The 15,849-nt window shown below is 43.2% G+C and overlaps 1 protein-coding gene across 1 annotated transcript; it reads right to left on the reverse strand.

Moving 5' to 3' along the window:
* Positions 1-10,888: 10,888 nt before the first annotated feature.
* LOC125554503 (ankyrin-3-like) lies at positions 10,889-13,820 on the reverse strand. Its single transcript, XM_048718042.1, has 6 exons — positions 13,498-13,820; positions 12,446-12,577; positions 11,863-12,002; positions 11,671-11,781; positions 11,410-11,535; positions 10,889-11,044 (listed from the first exon to the last, which is right to left on the reverse strand). Exons 1-6 carry the CDS (start codon positions 13,610-13,612, stop codon positions 10,889-10,891), a joined length of 780 nt encoding a protein of 259 aa, XP_048573999.1. The 5' UTR covers positions 13,613-13,820.
* Positions 13,821-15,849: the final 2,029 nt, after the last annotated feature.

Consider the following 15,849-nt stretch of genomic DNA (forward strand, 5'->3'; position numbering starts at 1 on the left):
AACCTGGCAACGACATTAATGTGTACCTAAGGCCATTAGTTGAAGAACTCTTACAACTGTGGAATGGAACAGGTGTACGTGCGTGGGATGAGCACATGGGGGAAGAATTTGACCTGAAGGCGTTGTTGTTCGTGACCATTAATGATTGGCCTGCTCTCAGTAACCTTTCAGGACAGACAAACAAGGGATACCGCGCATGCACGCACTGTTTGGACGATACCGACAGTATATATTTGGCTAATTGTAAGAAGAATGTGTACCTGGGACATCGTCGATTTCTTCCGAGCAGGCATCCCGTAAGAAAGAAAGGCAAGCATTTCAAAGGTGACGCAGATCACCGGACGAAGCCTCGCCACCGTACTGGTGCTGATGTAGATGATATGGTCAAGGATTTGAAGGTGGTCTTTGGAAAGGGTCCTGGTGGACAACCTGTTCCGAATGACGCTGACGGATGCGCACCCATGTGGAAGAAGAAATCTATATTTTGGGACCTGCCCTATTGGAAAGTCCTCGAGGTCCGCTCCGCAATCGACGTGATGCACGTGACGAAGAATCTTTGTGTGACCCTGCTTGGCTTCTTGGGCGTGTATGGGAAGACAAAAGATACACCTGAGGCACGGGAGGACCAGCAACGTATGCACGGAAAAGACGGCATACATCAGGGTCATGCAAGCTACGCTCTTACCAAAGAAGAGAAGGAAATCTTCTTTGAATGCCTGCTCAGTATTAAGGTACCGTCTGGCTTCTCGTCGAATATAAAGGGAATAATAAACATGGCAGAGAAAAAGTTCCAGAACCTAAAGTCTCATGACTGCCACGTGATTATGACGCAACTGCTTCCGGTTGCATTGAGGGGGCTTCTACCGGAAAATGTTCGATTAGCCATTGTGAAGCTATGTGCATTCTCAATGCAATCTCTCAGAAGGTAATCGATCCAGAAATCATACCAAGGTTAGAGAATGATTTGGTGCAATGTCTTGTCAGTTTCGAGTTGGTGTTCCCACCATCCTTCTTCAACATCATGACGCACGTCCTAGTTCACCTATGCGAAGAGATTAACGTTTTGGGTCCTGTATTTCTACACAATATGTTCCCCTTTGAGAGGTTCATGGGAGTCTTAAAGAAATATGTTCATAACCGTGCTAGGCCAGAAGGAAGCATCTCCAAGGGCCGTCAAAATGAGGAGGTCATTGAGTTTTGTATTGACTTTATTCCTGACCTTAAGCCGATTGGTGTTCCTGAATCGCGGCATAAGGGCAGACTGGATGGAAAAGGCACGCTAGGAGGGGAACAAATAATATGTATGGACGGACATTCTCTCACTGAAGCACACTACACAGTTCTACAGAATTCCGCCTTGGTGGCTCCGTATATGGATGAACACAAGAATTTGCTACGCTCCAAACACCCGGAGCGGTCTGATGACTGGATTACACGTGAACAAACCAGGAGTTTCGCCAGCTGGTTGCAGCACGTACCATGCATGACACCTCTATTGAAGATGACTGTACTTGCTGTCCCAGTTACCATCTTCGAATATAATGACTTTCAAAGGGTACGAGATAAATGGTAATACATTTTACACGATCGCCCAAGATAAGAAGAGCACCAACCAAAACAGTGGTGTCCGCTTTGATGCAGAAACCAAGACGGGAAAGGAAACATATTATGGTTATATACAGGACATATGGGAACTTGACTATCGACGTGGTTTGAAGGTCCCTTTGTTTCGGTGCAAATGGGTCAATATGACACGAGGCGGGGTAACGGAAGACCCGCAGTACGGAATGACAACAGTGGATCTCAACAATCTTGCGTATGCAGACGAACCATTCGTCCTAGCCAATGATGTGGCACAGGTTTTCTATGTGAAGGACATGTCTACAAAGCCAAGAAAAAGAAAAGATAAGGAAGCGAATGCATCGTACGATGAGTCAAAGCGGCACATAGTTCTTTCTGGGAAGAGAAACATCGTGGGAGTGGATGACAAGACAGACAAGTCAGAAGATTATGAAAAGTTTGATGAAATTGCTCCATTCACAGTGAATATTGACCCGAGCATCCCGTTAAATGATGAAGATTTTCCATGGCTACGACGCAAAGGGACACACGCGAAGAAAAAGTTTCACACCCAAAGATCTGGGATGTGATCGGCTTAGCTATCATCACTTTCTTCTGTGTTTCACACCCAGGAGGGAATCTCTGTAATAGTTAGGGTAGCTAGTTATGTGTTTTGGCATTTGAAACGCGAAGAAATTTTATGTGCAAGCAAATTCTTTCATGCATTTATTGATTTTTTCAGCTAAATGCCCCTGAAATTGAAAAGCATTCCAAATGAACTCAGAAAAGGATGAAAGTTGGCATGTATCATAATTTCACCCACATAGCATGTGCAAAAAAGTAGAGAGAGTTACCGCAAAAACTGGATACACTTCGTGTACAAAATGAACAATCTGTTTCGAAGTATCGGGGTTTTGGACGAAAACTCATCCGTTAAAAAGGCATTTCATTTTTAAATAACTTAAGCATTACCAAATTGAATATAATGATAAAATACACTAATATTAAACATAAGAAAAAAGAATCACTGGAAAATGTATTTTTAAAGTTAAGTTATTCACAAACTAGTGATTCACACAAATTTCAAATAATTCAAAATTTAAACTATTCAAATTTAAAAACTACCGGCACTAACTGAAAGTTTCTAAAAACTATCAAAAATATTCACAAAGAAACTCTAAATACAGCAAAAAACAACTAAAAATAAATAAAACAAAATAAATAAAGCAGAAAAGAAAAAACTAAATGAAAAAAGCCCACCTACCAGGCCACAGCGGCCTGCATACGACTAGAAACCCAACCTGTTGTTGGGCCAGGATGCAGGCCCGAAAGCCCAATAGGCCCCACAGGGCAGAGTAGCAGAGGTAGGCCTAGAAGGCCTGCATTAGAGAGGAGCTCGAGACAGCAGCGGCGGCGGGGCTTATAAGCAGGTGTGAGCGCCCTTCGGCTAGCGAGGTGGGACTAAACTTCTGCGCCCCTCGCCTGGCAGCGCACCCCCTTTAGTACCGGGTCGTGGCACCAACCGGTACTAAAGGGGGGGCCTTTAGTACCGGTTGGAGCCAGGAACCGGTACTAAAGGGGGGTGCTCCCCCCCCCCCCCCGCTTGGCCTGGCCAAAACAGGCCTTTAGTACCGGTTGGTGGCTCCAACCGGTACTAAAGGTGTCCCCTATATAAGAAACACTTCGAAAATTTTCAGTTTCTCATCTCCCACTTCTCTCTGCCGCCGCCCGTCGCGCCGTCGCCGCCCCCGTCCCGCCCCCCGTCGCTGTCGTCCCCGTCGACTCCGCGGCACCCCCGTCGCCGTCCCGGTCGCCGATCCCCTCGCTTCGCCGTCGCCGTCGCCTTTGGATCGACCTCGCCCTCGCCGTCGCCGTCGCCTCGACCTTGCCCGCGCGCGCTGTGAGCCCCTCCCCCGGCCCCTCTCCTCCCTCCAATCGATCGTAGCGCACACACACGCGCGCGCGCACACACACACTACATGCACACACACGCGCGCCCGCACACACACACTACATGCACACACACACACACTACACACACACTAGAAGCGCACACACACACAATTTTTCTGTTTTTAGCTTTTAGTTTTTTCTGTTTTTCTGTTTTTCATACAAAGTTTTAGATGAATTAATTAATTAGATTAGATTAATGTCAAATAGTATGTAGAAATGTTAGTTATAATATATATAATGTCAAATGTTATAGAAATGTTAGTTATATAGAAATGTTAGAAATTTTGGAAATGTTAGTTTTAGCTAGCTAGATGAATTAGATTAATTTCAAATTGTTAGACGATGATCGATGTTTTTTTAGTTTCTTATAATTTTTAGTTATAAAATTTAGAATTTGCATATATGAAATCATCACAATCCATCATTTAAAAAATGTTACTTTACTTTTGCGGCATATAGTATTTTGTTGTCGACGATGCCCGGCCCGCATCCTCGTCGTCGACACGTCCGCGACGACGTCCTGCTTCAGAGGACCCATGTCCGGGACTGGGCTCCGCCGGGCTGGCACTGGGAGGTGCTACCTTCAGGGGCGCGACGCTTGGTGAGGAACCCGACCCCGGGTCCCGTCGTCGACCCTCATCTCCTTTGGTGGCATTCACGTGGGCCACTTTCGGTGCGGAGGGAGCCGGCCCCGCCGGAGGTGGCACGTCGCCGTGTCAGGGAGGAGGACGAGCACGTCCATCGCTACATGGCTGCTATGGACGTCAGGTTCTCCAATACCTGGCAGGTTCTTTGGGGAGATCACCCGAGCTATGATCCAGTGATGGTTCCTTCTCTTTAGGTGTCCACCGCCCGCACCTCAGGGGGTCTCAGCAGCTGCAGCAGCTAGCGGATGATCCAGCATTGGATACCACCGCCCCATCCATGCCGAGAAGCAGCGTGGGTTCCGCCCCGGGCGACGCAGTAGTGCTGGATAGATACCCCGTGGATGACATCACGGAGAACACTAACTGCGAGCTACACTTCAAAATGAAGAACATATCCATGAAGGTGGCGGACGCCGTTGCTTTTTCAAATTCCCCCGAGGCAACCTTCCATTGCAACCCGATTCCAGCGGGCTATGCTCGTGTCTTGGTTGATGAGGTGGTGGACCAATATTCGGGGCTAGAGCTTGACATTCCTGGAGGTGATGAGGAGCACACACTCGGAGATGCCAAACATCGTATCATCCTATGGAGAAAGGATTGCATCATTTTTCGAAGGCCACCGACACCGCGTCACCCGACTCCTCGTCGAAGTCCGCCACCGAGTCAGCAGACTCCCGCTCCTCCAAGTCCACCAACGCGTGAGGCCACTCCTCCTCCTCCAAGTCCGGCAAAGTGTCAAGCCACTCCTCCTCCAAGTCCGACACAGCGTCAGACGTCCACTCCTCCTCCAAGTCCGGCACAACCTCAGGTCACTCCTCCTCCAAGTCCGGCACAGCTTCAGGCCACTCCTCCTCGTCCAACTCAGCCCCGTCAGCCGTCTCCGCCACGTCAGCAATCGCAGAAGAGACACCCCGCAGCTATGGTGCGTAGCGGTACCAGTCGAGGTCATAGTACAGGAAGTACAGGCGGAGGCAAGCGATATAAATATGGTCCAAACCTCACTACTCCTCTTCCTGTGAGGGCTTACGACAGGACCGAGGAGCAAACCAATGCCATAGTGCGGGCAGAAGTCGACGCCCATTTTGGACCGAAACCGCCACCGCCGCCAAGGGAGAAAGTGCCTATGGAAGTAGTTGACCACTTCATTCGTATGGCTCAACAACCAGCTCCTAAGCCTGTTGACACAGACTATGAGCGCCACATCAGGAAGTTACATCGACAACGTCTACAGAAGGAGGCGAGCTCGAGCTCGAGCAAACAACAAGCAGCTGTCGAAAAATGCGGGAAAACCGTTGCCCAGCTGGGAGAACAGGCGGCGCAATTGACCCCCCCGCTTGTTGTGCCGACAACACGTGACAGTACGTGCGCCCAATATTATTGTGGCCAAACAGTTTACGTTCCCGAGGTGGGCGATGTGGTAATAACCCAGGAGCATATAATGCAGGCTGAAGAACTCAAGATCACTGTTGGACAACTCCTCGAGATCGAGGACATGCCTGTGATTACAGAGGAGGAAATAAAACGGAAATATGTCCGGGGCCAACCTTTGGTCAAGCCAGAAGATGTCAAGAAGCTCCCAACGAGAATGTATGAATTGCATCAATGGTACATGGACATTACCAAGAGATCCGATCGAGAGTCCCTCATGGTGTATGTCAAGAAGGATAATTACTACCATGAGAAAGCTGTGGCCGTTGAGTATTCTGAACTGTTTCAGTTATACAATCAAGACGCACTCGACAAATCTATCGTCAGTTGCTATTGTCTGTAAGTGATTTCTTTCTGTAATTTAAGTCTCAAGCTAGCTGTAGTGATCCTTTTGATCAATCATTACCTGTAATTATCCTCACTATATTCTTTTCTGTGATATTATGCAGGATGAAGATGTATGAAATAAGAAAAGGTGGACGCTATGGCATTGGGTTCATTGACCCAAACACCGTTAATCAATACACATGGAAAATGAGCAAGTATTATGAAAAGCAGGTAGAGGACAGCATGCTAGAGTTCTTGAAGTGCCTCAAATACAATGAAGATATATTACTTCCTTACAACTTCGAGTGAGTCACACTTTCTTGTACTACAAATTCTCTGTTTTTGCCTACTAGCTAGCTACATGTTTTTGCTTACATATGCCCGCTTAATTAAGACATGCAAACGTGTGTGCATGCAGATTTCACTGGATCTTGTGTATCATTAAAGTTGACGCCGAAACAGTTGAAATACTGGACTCGCTACTCAAAGCAAATAGTGACTACAACATCTTGTATGGGATAGTCAACAGGTAATTTCAATCATTATTAACTATACATCTCGGCCTTTTTAGTTCGTCATTTCATGATATGAACTATTTAATAACCCCTCTATTCATTTTCTTTGTCGGCGGGCAAGGCTTGGGCAAGGTTCATCAGCGTCACGGAAGGCGAATGGAAACCACAGCTGAAATGGTTTCGATCCAAGGTAAGTAATTAAGTAGTACTAGCTAGCTGCCATCTCTTTAATTATCATGCTTGATTAATTATTATCTGATCAAATTAAATTCCATTCTCGTAATAAAGGCCCTGAAGCAGGCGCAGGGGACTAATCTGTGTGCATACTGCGTTTGCGAGAACATTCGCATGATGGCGTCCGAAAAGAGCAGATCTCAAAGACAGGAATGGGTACGCTTGTCAGAATACTATTCACAATTTTTACACCATTATCGATATCTAGTCACACAACTAATACACATGCATATTGATCTCCTTCTTAACAGTTCAAAGAGGTGCGGGACAAGCTCCTAGAAACGGAGCGCGTAGAAGCACTTCAAGAGGAAATAGCGGGATTTTTGCTCGACCAGGTCATAAATCCGAAGGGAGAATACTATTACCCGCTACCGCCCCCATCGAACATGTCATGAACCACTTCCAATTGTCATCGTGCTCCGAAGGCACCAATTAGGCTAATGCCACTGGCTCCGAAGGCAACATGCATATGTAGGAGAAATTGTATATAGCTATACATGTGTGTATGTATAAATTAATATGGTGGTTTGTGAGACATTGATGATATATATATATGATTGGCTCTACTAGAAATTCTACTTTTATATATATATATATATGCATAACGTGTACAATGTGTAGTACCGTAAAATACCAGCAAACGAAAAAGAATTAAAATGGAAAACACAAAATTAAATGAAAAAGAAATCATAAAACCAAAAATCCCCCAAACATTTTAGTACCGATTGGTGTTACCAACCGGTACTAAAGGGCTCCCGGCCCCCGGAGCTGGCTCGTGCCACGTGGTTGCCCTTTAGCACCGGTTCGTGCTGAACCGGTACTAAAGGGGGGGGCCTTTAGTGCCGAAATGTTAGTGCCGGTTCCGAAACCGGCACTAAAGGGCTTTACGAACCGGTGCTATTGCCTTGTTCTGCACTAGTGGTAAAAGCCTACATCCTGCTTCATTGATATTGATGATGATGATCATGGTTACAAGTGTGCTCTATCTCGAGAGCTATTGTCTAAACCTAACTTGTCCAACTTGTGGAACTTGTCAATCTTTTGGGGAGCCTTCCCCCTCCTTATATAAGTTGAAGGGGCCGGCCTACATGTAGAGTCCTAATAGGATTAGGACTAGTCTCTTTTCTATTACAAGACGATAGCAATCCAGGTCTTATTCAAACTGTTTAAGTCAGCCTACTGGGCCATCTCCCATGATGGGTCGTGGCCTACCTCCACGAGGATACCCGTGTCCCATATCCACGACAAGTACTAACATCAGCAGTTTTGTAATTATTGGAACAGTAGCAGTAATAGTAACTTAGCAAACACAATATGAGAAAAAATGTAAGCGTTGGACCAGCGATAGATATTTGTTTGGTAATATGATGTGTGTTACCTGATTGTCAAAAAAAGATATGTATTAACTGAGGCGGCATTTGTTCTGGGTTATTTCAGCTCCGTGAGTAGTGTTTTATTTATCTTCAAAAGCCCGTTACAACACATGGACGTTCTAATAGTAAAAAGAAGTTGAGGATGTGAGAGAGGGGACACCAAACATAGGTGCGTACAATTGCCGAACAATTGTTATTTTGAAAAATACGTTAGATCGAAAGATGTTCATAACCATAAAAAAAGGAATCCTCAACAAACGACACAACATTAAAAAAAACGACAGAAACTCTTACTTGTGTATTGGTTATGGTTGTGTTTTTTTATTGTCGTATGATCTTACTTGTGTGGACGGCATGAGATGTTTGTGGTGCAGGGAATTGTTGGGCAGCGAATTTCCCCATCGCATGTCAAGGAGGGCTTCAGTATGGTCTATTACTATTCTGCAGTTGTATGACCGTCAGCTTGTTTGCGTTTTTAAGTTTGTGAGGAACAGAACACACTTGCACTTGTCATGCCTTCATCATACAACCTAGAGTATCGATAAAGAGAAAACCGCTTCGTCCATCACAAGTACTTCCTCCATAAAGAAATATAAGAGTGCTTAAATCACTACTTTAGATATCTATAAACCTACGTGCTACGGGATGTTACACATATTTTAAAAGAACCGAGCATTCACGGCTCAACGCCACTTCTCCATGTGTTTAGAACCAAAAGGCAGGGAGAACGCCACTTCATCACACGTACACAAAAACGGGAAGCCCAAGAGGAGCACCGCCGAACCGAACCATGCATGAACTTGCCCGGGAAGGCTCTAATCAGACCGGGCCTGCGCTTTGTCGGTCCGAATGTTGCTTCTTCATTGCCTCGATCGCCTCCCTGAAAATGTCAGGCATAACCAACTGTTAAGGCCTCCAAGGCAACCAACATGTCTGCTTAACAGTGTTGCAGCAACAAAATAAAGAAGTTGACAACAATTATATGTTAATGATAAGGCGTACAAACAATGGGATCAAACAGACATGATTTACTTGCTTAACTCTGGCCAGTATTATATGCATAATAATAACATGAATGAAAAGGGTACGTTTGGAATCAAATCGCAGTCTATTTAACCAAACCCTTGCTCCCGAGAACAGATGTTCAAGAAAACAAAGACGGCAGATGGAAGGCCTACCAAAATGCGTCGTGAATCTCCACGCTTGCAGGATTCAGTTTCCCTCCAGCCAGGAATGCATCACACGCTTCTTTACTCTCCTGAAGGAAGGATAAAAACAAGAAGCAGATTGTCTACATGGGGCCGGAGCGACGTGTAAAGCAGCAAAAGAATGTCAGACTGCAATTTTTATCTCACCTTCAGCGACATGAGGGCAGCTCCCTTCCGATAGTAACCCTTCGCCCAATCAGGCTGCAGATTTACACATACAATGGCATCAGCCAAAGCATCATGCGCCTCGCCGCTCTTTAGATGGCAAAGGCTCCTGTTGGAATAAAGCGTTGCATCTTCAGGATCCACTTTGATTGCCTGCATCGAAACAAACCATATGGTTAATTCTCAAAAGGCAAGCACAACTTGGGTATAAAAAAAGGAAGAATCACAATCCATCATCCCAGAATCAAGTAAGCAATCATAATTCATTTTCATTCATGATGAATAGCTAACAATGCACTACAGATATGGAAACAGAGCGCTCTGGTAACATACTACCTCACTGTAGAATTTTAATGCAGCAGCGTAGTCCTTACGCTCGACTGCTTTTGCACCGAGTAATTTCATTTCAGCCTTCTTATCTTTATCACCTCCCTTGTCCTATACCAATAAAAAAAACATGCATATCAGCAGCATGCACCTTGTGCTTAAGTACTATGCATTGTTTTTAAGGCGGTAAGGCAACCTAAGGCGAGCACCACCCGCTCTAGCGCCTAAGGCGGACGCCTAAGTGCCTAAGGCGGGCATATTTGTAAAGCGCTGCCTGGGCGCCTTATCGCCTAAGCGTCGCCTAAGCGTCCAAGGCAGGATGCCTTAAAAACAATGGTACTATGAACCAATCAGCTTTAAAATAGGGAAGATGTGCAATGATATTACCTTGGCACAGGGCTTCTTTGGTGCACCAGAGTCTTCTTTATTGGTTGTTACTTCTGCATTTAATTTCAGCTGAACATTGCTGTCTTTATCACTTTGCTTACCCTTAATCACAATATTGGGCACGCCATGACACATAAAAAATTCAAGTCAACAGACATGAAGAAGCTTAAGTGACAGCTTTAAAAAACTCAAACTAGCAAAATTCAAGCACTTTATTCAGAGCAACAATCATTTTCCACTTGAACTCATGGGCAGTTTAGACATAAACAATTGGAATGCCCTAATTGTGGCACTTCCTCTACAAGCCATAGCTTCGCAAATTTTTGAAATGGCATCACCTCAAAACCAGCCAAAAATGGGTGTGAATATCTGCAGCAAAATTTATTTGGCAGGCTTGCATGAGTAAATATCAGGATGTAATCTCCATGAGCAACCCATTTATGTTCTGGCTTCTTTTAAGCAGATATTAGCATTCTGTTTTAATATTGGGTTCCCTATCGAGTATTGGCCACAGTTTCACCCAATTTTGTGTTCACGTCCTGAAGTTTGTTTCTAAATTAGGTAACAATGTAATTAAATGATATTTCCGAACTTATATTTCTACATATATTTTTATTTAGCTGCTAGGAAAATTTAGTGGAAAACATACATGGTCAAGACTAAACAGAACAGATAACAAACAACTTCACGCTTAAATCTCAGAAACAGGAAAATATAAGGTGCCACAAATTGTGGTGTCTAAGTAACTGAGCTTAGGCTTTAGTTCATACCTTGTTAGATTGTCTTAACTTTTCATGGGCAATGATTCCTTCAACACTCCAGTTTGACACAGATTGAATGGGTAAAGTGAAAGGAAACAGAATCTCAACAAGCTTTCTTCTTCCAGAGTTTGCAGCCATTTCTATTGGTATCATACGGCCCTGTTATGTAAAAAAAAACAGAACAAGGCAGAGATATTTATATACCATGATTACAATATGTGTCAACATAAAACTTATGGTCCACCTGGTTAGCATGTTAAAAACAAAAGGATAAAGCAAAGCAGCAATAACCAAGATATAGCATTTCCTTGCGCTCCAAGAGTTGGCAACACAACATCATTGGAAACATTTTCTGAATACCAATTCAATGATATATCTTTTATGGAATATAATTAATATTTTATTAGTCAAATTGGCGGTCAAATTAAGTATCAATATGTGTGCGGGCCTTGTGAACCTAGGAGGGGGTACCAATGACCATAAAAATCAATTAACAACAGTAATAGCAAGAATCATGAACTTACTTGATTGCTTGGAATATTGGCATCTGCGCCAACCTCCAGCAAATACTCAACACATTCAGATAAGTCTTTGCTAGTTGCTATCACCAATGGAGTATCAGGATTTGCACAATTCAAATCGGCACCAGCCTGTGGAATAATATAATAAATGAGCGTATGGACATTTTCAGATCACATAAAATACAGGAATCCAGTAAATAAATCCCTATTGGGTTCCTGAACCATTTATAAGATAAAAAAAGGAGGGTGAAGTGTCCACCAGACCTTGACAAGGAGCTTCATGCACTTTAAAGCATCAGACTCAGTAATTCTTCCAGAAGCAACACAAAGAACTGCAGCCATGGGTGTGCCTAAATCTGCCGAAACTGTGTTTGGCTACATGTTTTTAGAGAAAGAGGTCAATTGACAGGTAGTGATGCTCCTAAACTACTAAATATTAAATTAAATTATTATTACATCTGCATTGTGCTGCAATAAAATCTGTATGATGCCAGACTTCCCATAAGAGGCAGCGACATGTAGTGGTGTCCCTTCAGAAGACAATACATCAACACTAGCTCCTTTTGACAGCAAGAGTCGTACCAGTCGGTTATTCCCTAGGTAAAAAGCAGTGGCATGAAGAATAATATTTTATTTCAGTCGGTTATTTAAGAACAAATGGACAGAAAAATAGATCAGGACTATATCATTCAAGTATAGTGTGTTTCGTTCAACATATCCACATACCCTAATGCACATGCCAAACTTTATGTAAGAACACGCAAATACACGATTGAATTCAATGTCATGTTGGAGGGTACAAAGAGCCAAAGAGGTAGAATTGAATCCATGAGGAATGTTACACATGTTAGACATAATGTACTATCACTCTTTTAAATACAAACATGTAAATATGCAGTCTAAAAACAAAGTGACAATGGTCATTCAATCAGATCATCAGGACATTAAATATAAAGAGACACTAACATTAACAATTTCCTTTTGTGAGCAAAAAATAGTAAGTATATATTTATGTTGTTAATAGGTGCAGAAAGAGAACCTTCTTTTGTAGCGTAGTGCAGAGGAGTAAATCTTTTGTTATCTTGCTTATTGGGATTAGCACCTTTGTCAAGCAAATACTCCATAGTAACTGATTTATCGCGCAACACCGCACAAGCCAAAGGTGTCATGCCTACCAATGGTAAAAATTAAGCAATGTAATCAGATCTTACATAGATGACTTACCAGACTACCACAGTATAATGTGAAGCATAAAGTTCAGCAAACACATCATAGTGTACAGAACACAATTACAACTTGAAAGTACAACAAGCTAAAGTTCAAGTGTTCAACACATTGTCAGTGTTTGCATGGGAGCGACGTTTACGGTACCCCAAAAAAATAGTATGTGTTTTCAAAAAAATCTGATGTTTTTTTGTAGATGATTGTGTTGGTGTAGCAAGCATGCTTGACAATTTTTATGTGGAATGGAGCAGCGGTATTTCATCAGTGAAAAAAACAAATTTGGGGTGACATTTGGTCTTTGATTTTTCTTTTTTGCACAGGCCAAAATGCTTAACCTTTTTGCCTCAAAATTTACAGGTAGCATTTGTATGTGACAAAGATCACAAAAAAATGTCACAATTTTTTTGACATTTGAAAAAAAAATTGGCCCAGGGAGCATGTGCTCCCGGGAGTCAAATTGAATTTCCGTGTTTGCATGTCATTTATAACGGTAGCATGCCAACACTACGGGATAGTAAACAAACGATACTGTACGAGAACCAGAGGGTCAAGTTTAGGAATTGTATTTTTTTTCTTTCAGAAAGGGAGTTTAGGAATTGTATAAGGGACACATTTACATCATACTCCTTCCGTTCCTAAATATTTGTCTTTCTAGACATTTCAAATGACTACTACATACGGATGTATGTAGACATATTTTAGAGTGTAGATTCACTCATTTTGCTCCGTATGTAGTCACTTGTTGAAATGCCTAGAAAGACAAGTATTTAGGAACGGAGGGAGTAATATATAACAGCTTGCATTACCTCACCAACAAAAACAAATTAATGAACCATTTAATCTAGCAAGAATACACACTGCAGATACCTGAATCATCATTAGCTTCAGTATTGATGTCAAACCCAAGCTGCTCCACCAAGTATTGGCATGTCTCAATTTTCCCCGTGCATGCTGCCTCATGCAGTGGCCCCATGTCCTCCATCTTCACAGAGTCATTCAACTCACTGCGGTCCCCATCCGCACCACCAAATATAGTGGGTGGAGCAACTGTAGGACAGCCATTATTTTGGCAAAATAAAGGGGTTACTATGTAATATCTATAATGTACAAATACACCAAAATAATAATTGGACAAAGACGTGAGCTTGTACCAGGCTCCCAGCCTGCTCCCGAACTACCCTTCCTACATTCTCTCCCTCAAGGTCCCAATGAGCTCCACCTATCCACTCTTAGATAGCCCGAGATTGCAAAATACTCCCTCCGTTCCTAAATATAAGGCTTTGTAGCGATTTCACTATGAACCACATACGGATGTATATAGATGCATTTTAGAGTGTAGATTTATTCATTTTATTCCGTATGTGGTCCATAGTGAAATCTCTCCAAAGACTTATATTTAGGAACGGAGGGAGTAACAAACAACAAGCAGAATGATGCTATACAGCAGCTTCAACATGGGGCGAATCCATTGACACCGCTACGACCAGTGGCAAGACCAGACTTTGGTGATTGAGCAGATAAATCAGGGATGCGGCAGAGAGCGCTAACTTCCTTCAACACCTTGGTGTCCATTCTAAATTCTCCATTATTCAACGCCTTGCTGATTTCTTTGCTATTCGTACAAAAATGGAGAATGCGCTGAGTTGAATGTCTATTTGTATGAAATGTGAAGAAAACCACCTAAAACATGACAAGTAAAATATGTCAATTTGAGAACTTCGTGGGCCACAGAGAATTGCGGAGTGTGATATGATTTCCACTAAATTAGTGTGTTATACTTTCTACAGCATCGCATTTGTCGTGAAATGAAACTTGCTCATGTGGATCTTGATTTTTTTTCCCCATTGAACCATTATTTTAGCTTGGTGGGCCCCATTATGTAACATTGTACTTTGGCTCTGTTTGTTTCGGATTCTGGGAGTAGATTCAGCTTTGCCAGTGAAGCCGAATCTGGAATCTGAAACAAACAGCTATTTGGAATCAGCTTTGCCGGTGAATCCGAATCTGGATTTGGACCATTTATAGTGCAATTTCCTGAAGCACCTCAAAGTGTACTTCAATGGTGAAGCTGATTCTTAGAATCAGATTCGCCAGTGAAGTGAACCCACATGTGATTAAAATCCAAGCAAAGCTGAAACAAACAAGGCCTTTTACTGGTAGAAAAAGGGCCTATAGTCCTGGTTCGTAAGGGCCTACTAATACCTCCCCCCTTTAGTCCCGGTTCAATCCAGAACCGGGACTAAAGGCCCTCCACGTGGGCAGTGCGCAGAGCCCAGTCAGGAGACCCTTTGGTTCCGGTTGGCACCAACCGGGACCAATAGGCATCCACGCGTCAGCACTTCTGGGGGGGGGGTTTTTTTTTTTTTTTTTGGAAGGGGGGGGGGGGTTGGGGGTTTTGGGGGGTTAATTTAGGTGTTTCATATATTGTGTTAGCTAGCTATAATTAATAGAGAGAAGTGTCCTCTATTATGTCCGTGCTTGGTCGACGCTACGTACTATACATACGTATAGAGAGGACTAGACACGCTAGCTAGCTAGTAAGCAAACGAAGGAAACAGAAGATCGTCATGAACATATATGCATACAGAGAGAAGTGATATCGACCACCTCTCCTTCTCCGAGAGATTGGTCGAACAACAAGTTCTCGTATATCTATCTGACACTACCGGCTACATATATATAATAATTATCTCTTACAAATATAATCATACGGACTCAGGGTCCACATAGAATTCTCCGTCTTCAGGGATCACGTGGTCAAGAAAGAATGCCGCCAATTCCTCTTGAATTGCTCGCATGCGAGCTGGTGCTAGGAGTTCATCCCGCTTCCGAAACATCTAATTTGAAGAAAGGGGTCAATACATATATATATATATATATAAATGAATGAAACTCAACACAAATGATGGTAATAAAATAAAATTGTGAATGTTGTTATTTACGTACTTCATATTGTTCGTTAGAGTACCCGCCCCGCTCACAGGTCGTGTGGCGGATGGACTCGCAGATGTAGTATCCACAGAAATCATTCCCTTGTTCCTGCCACAACCACTTTACAAGAAATAGAGGTCAATCAAACTGATAAGCAAGAATGCTAAATGGTATTGATGAAACTAGCGCTTGAATCACTAGGAGATGTGCGGAACATGCTACTATAGTACTTACTTTCGGGTGTCTAAATTCCAGCTCCTTCGGCAGTCCCGGAACTGTTTTGGTGAA

This window comes from Triticum urartu, chromosome 4 (assembly GCF_003073215.2).
Source record: "Triticum urartu cultivar G1812 chromosome 4, Tu2.1, whole genome shotgun sequence".
NCBI classification, from domain to species: domain Eukaryota; kingdom Viridiplantae; phylum Streptophyta; class Magnoliopsida; order Poales; family Poaceae; genus Triticum; species Triticum urartu.

Bases quoted from the DNA above. Each gene is read 5' to 3' on its own strand.
- LOC125554503 (XM_048718042.1), bottom strand. From the start codon at position 13,612: ATGGAGGACATGGGGCCACTGCATGAGGCAGCATGCACGGGGAAAATT. The intron at 12,578-13,497 runs GTATCTGCAGTG...TACCATTGGTAG, and splicing joins TGAAGCTAATGATGATTCAG to GCATGACACCTTTGGCTTGT. The intron at 11,536-11,670 runs GTCTGGTGGACA...ATTATTCCACAG, and splicing joins GCATGAAGCTCCTTGTCAAG to GCTGGTGCCGATTTGAATTG.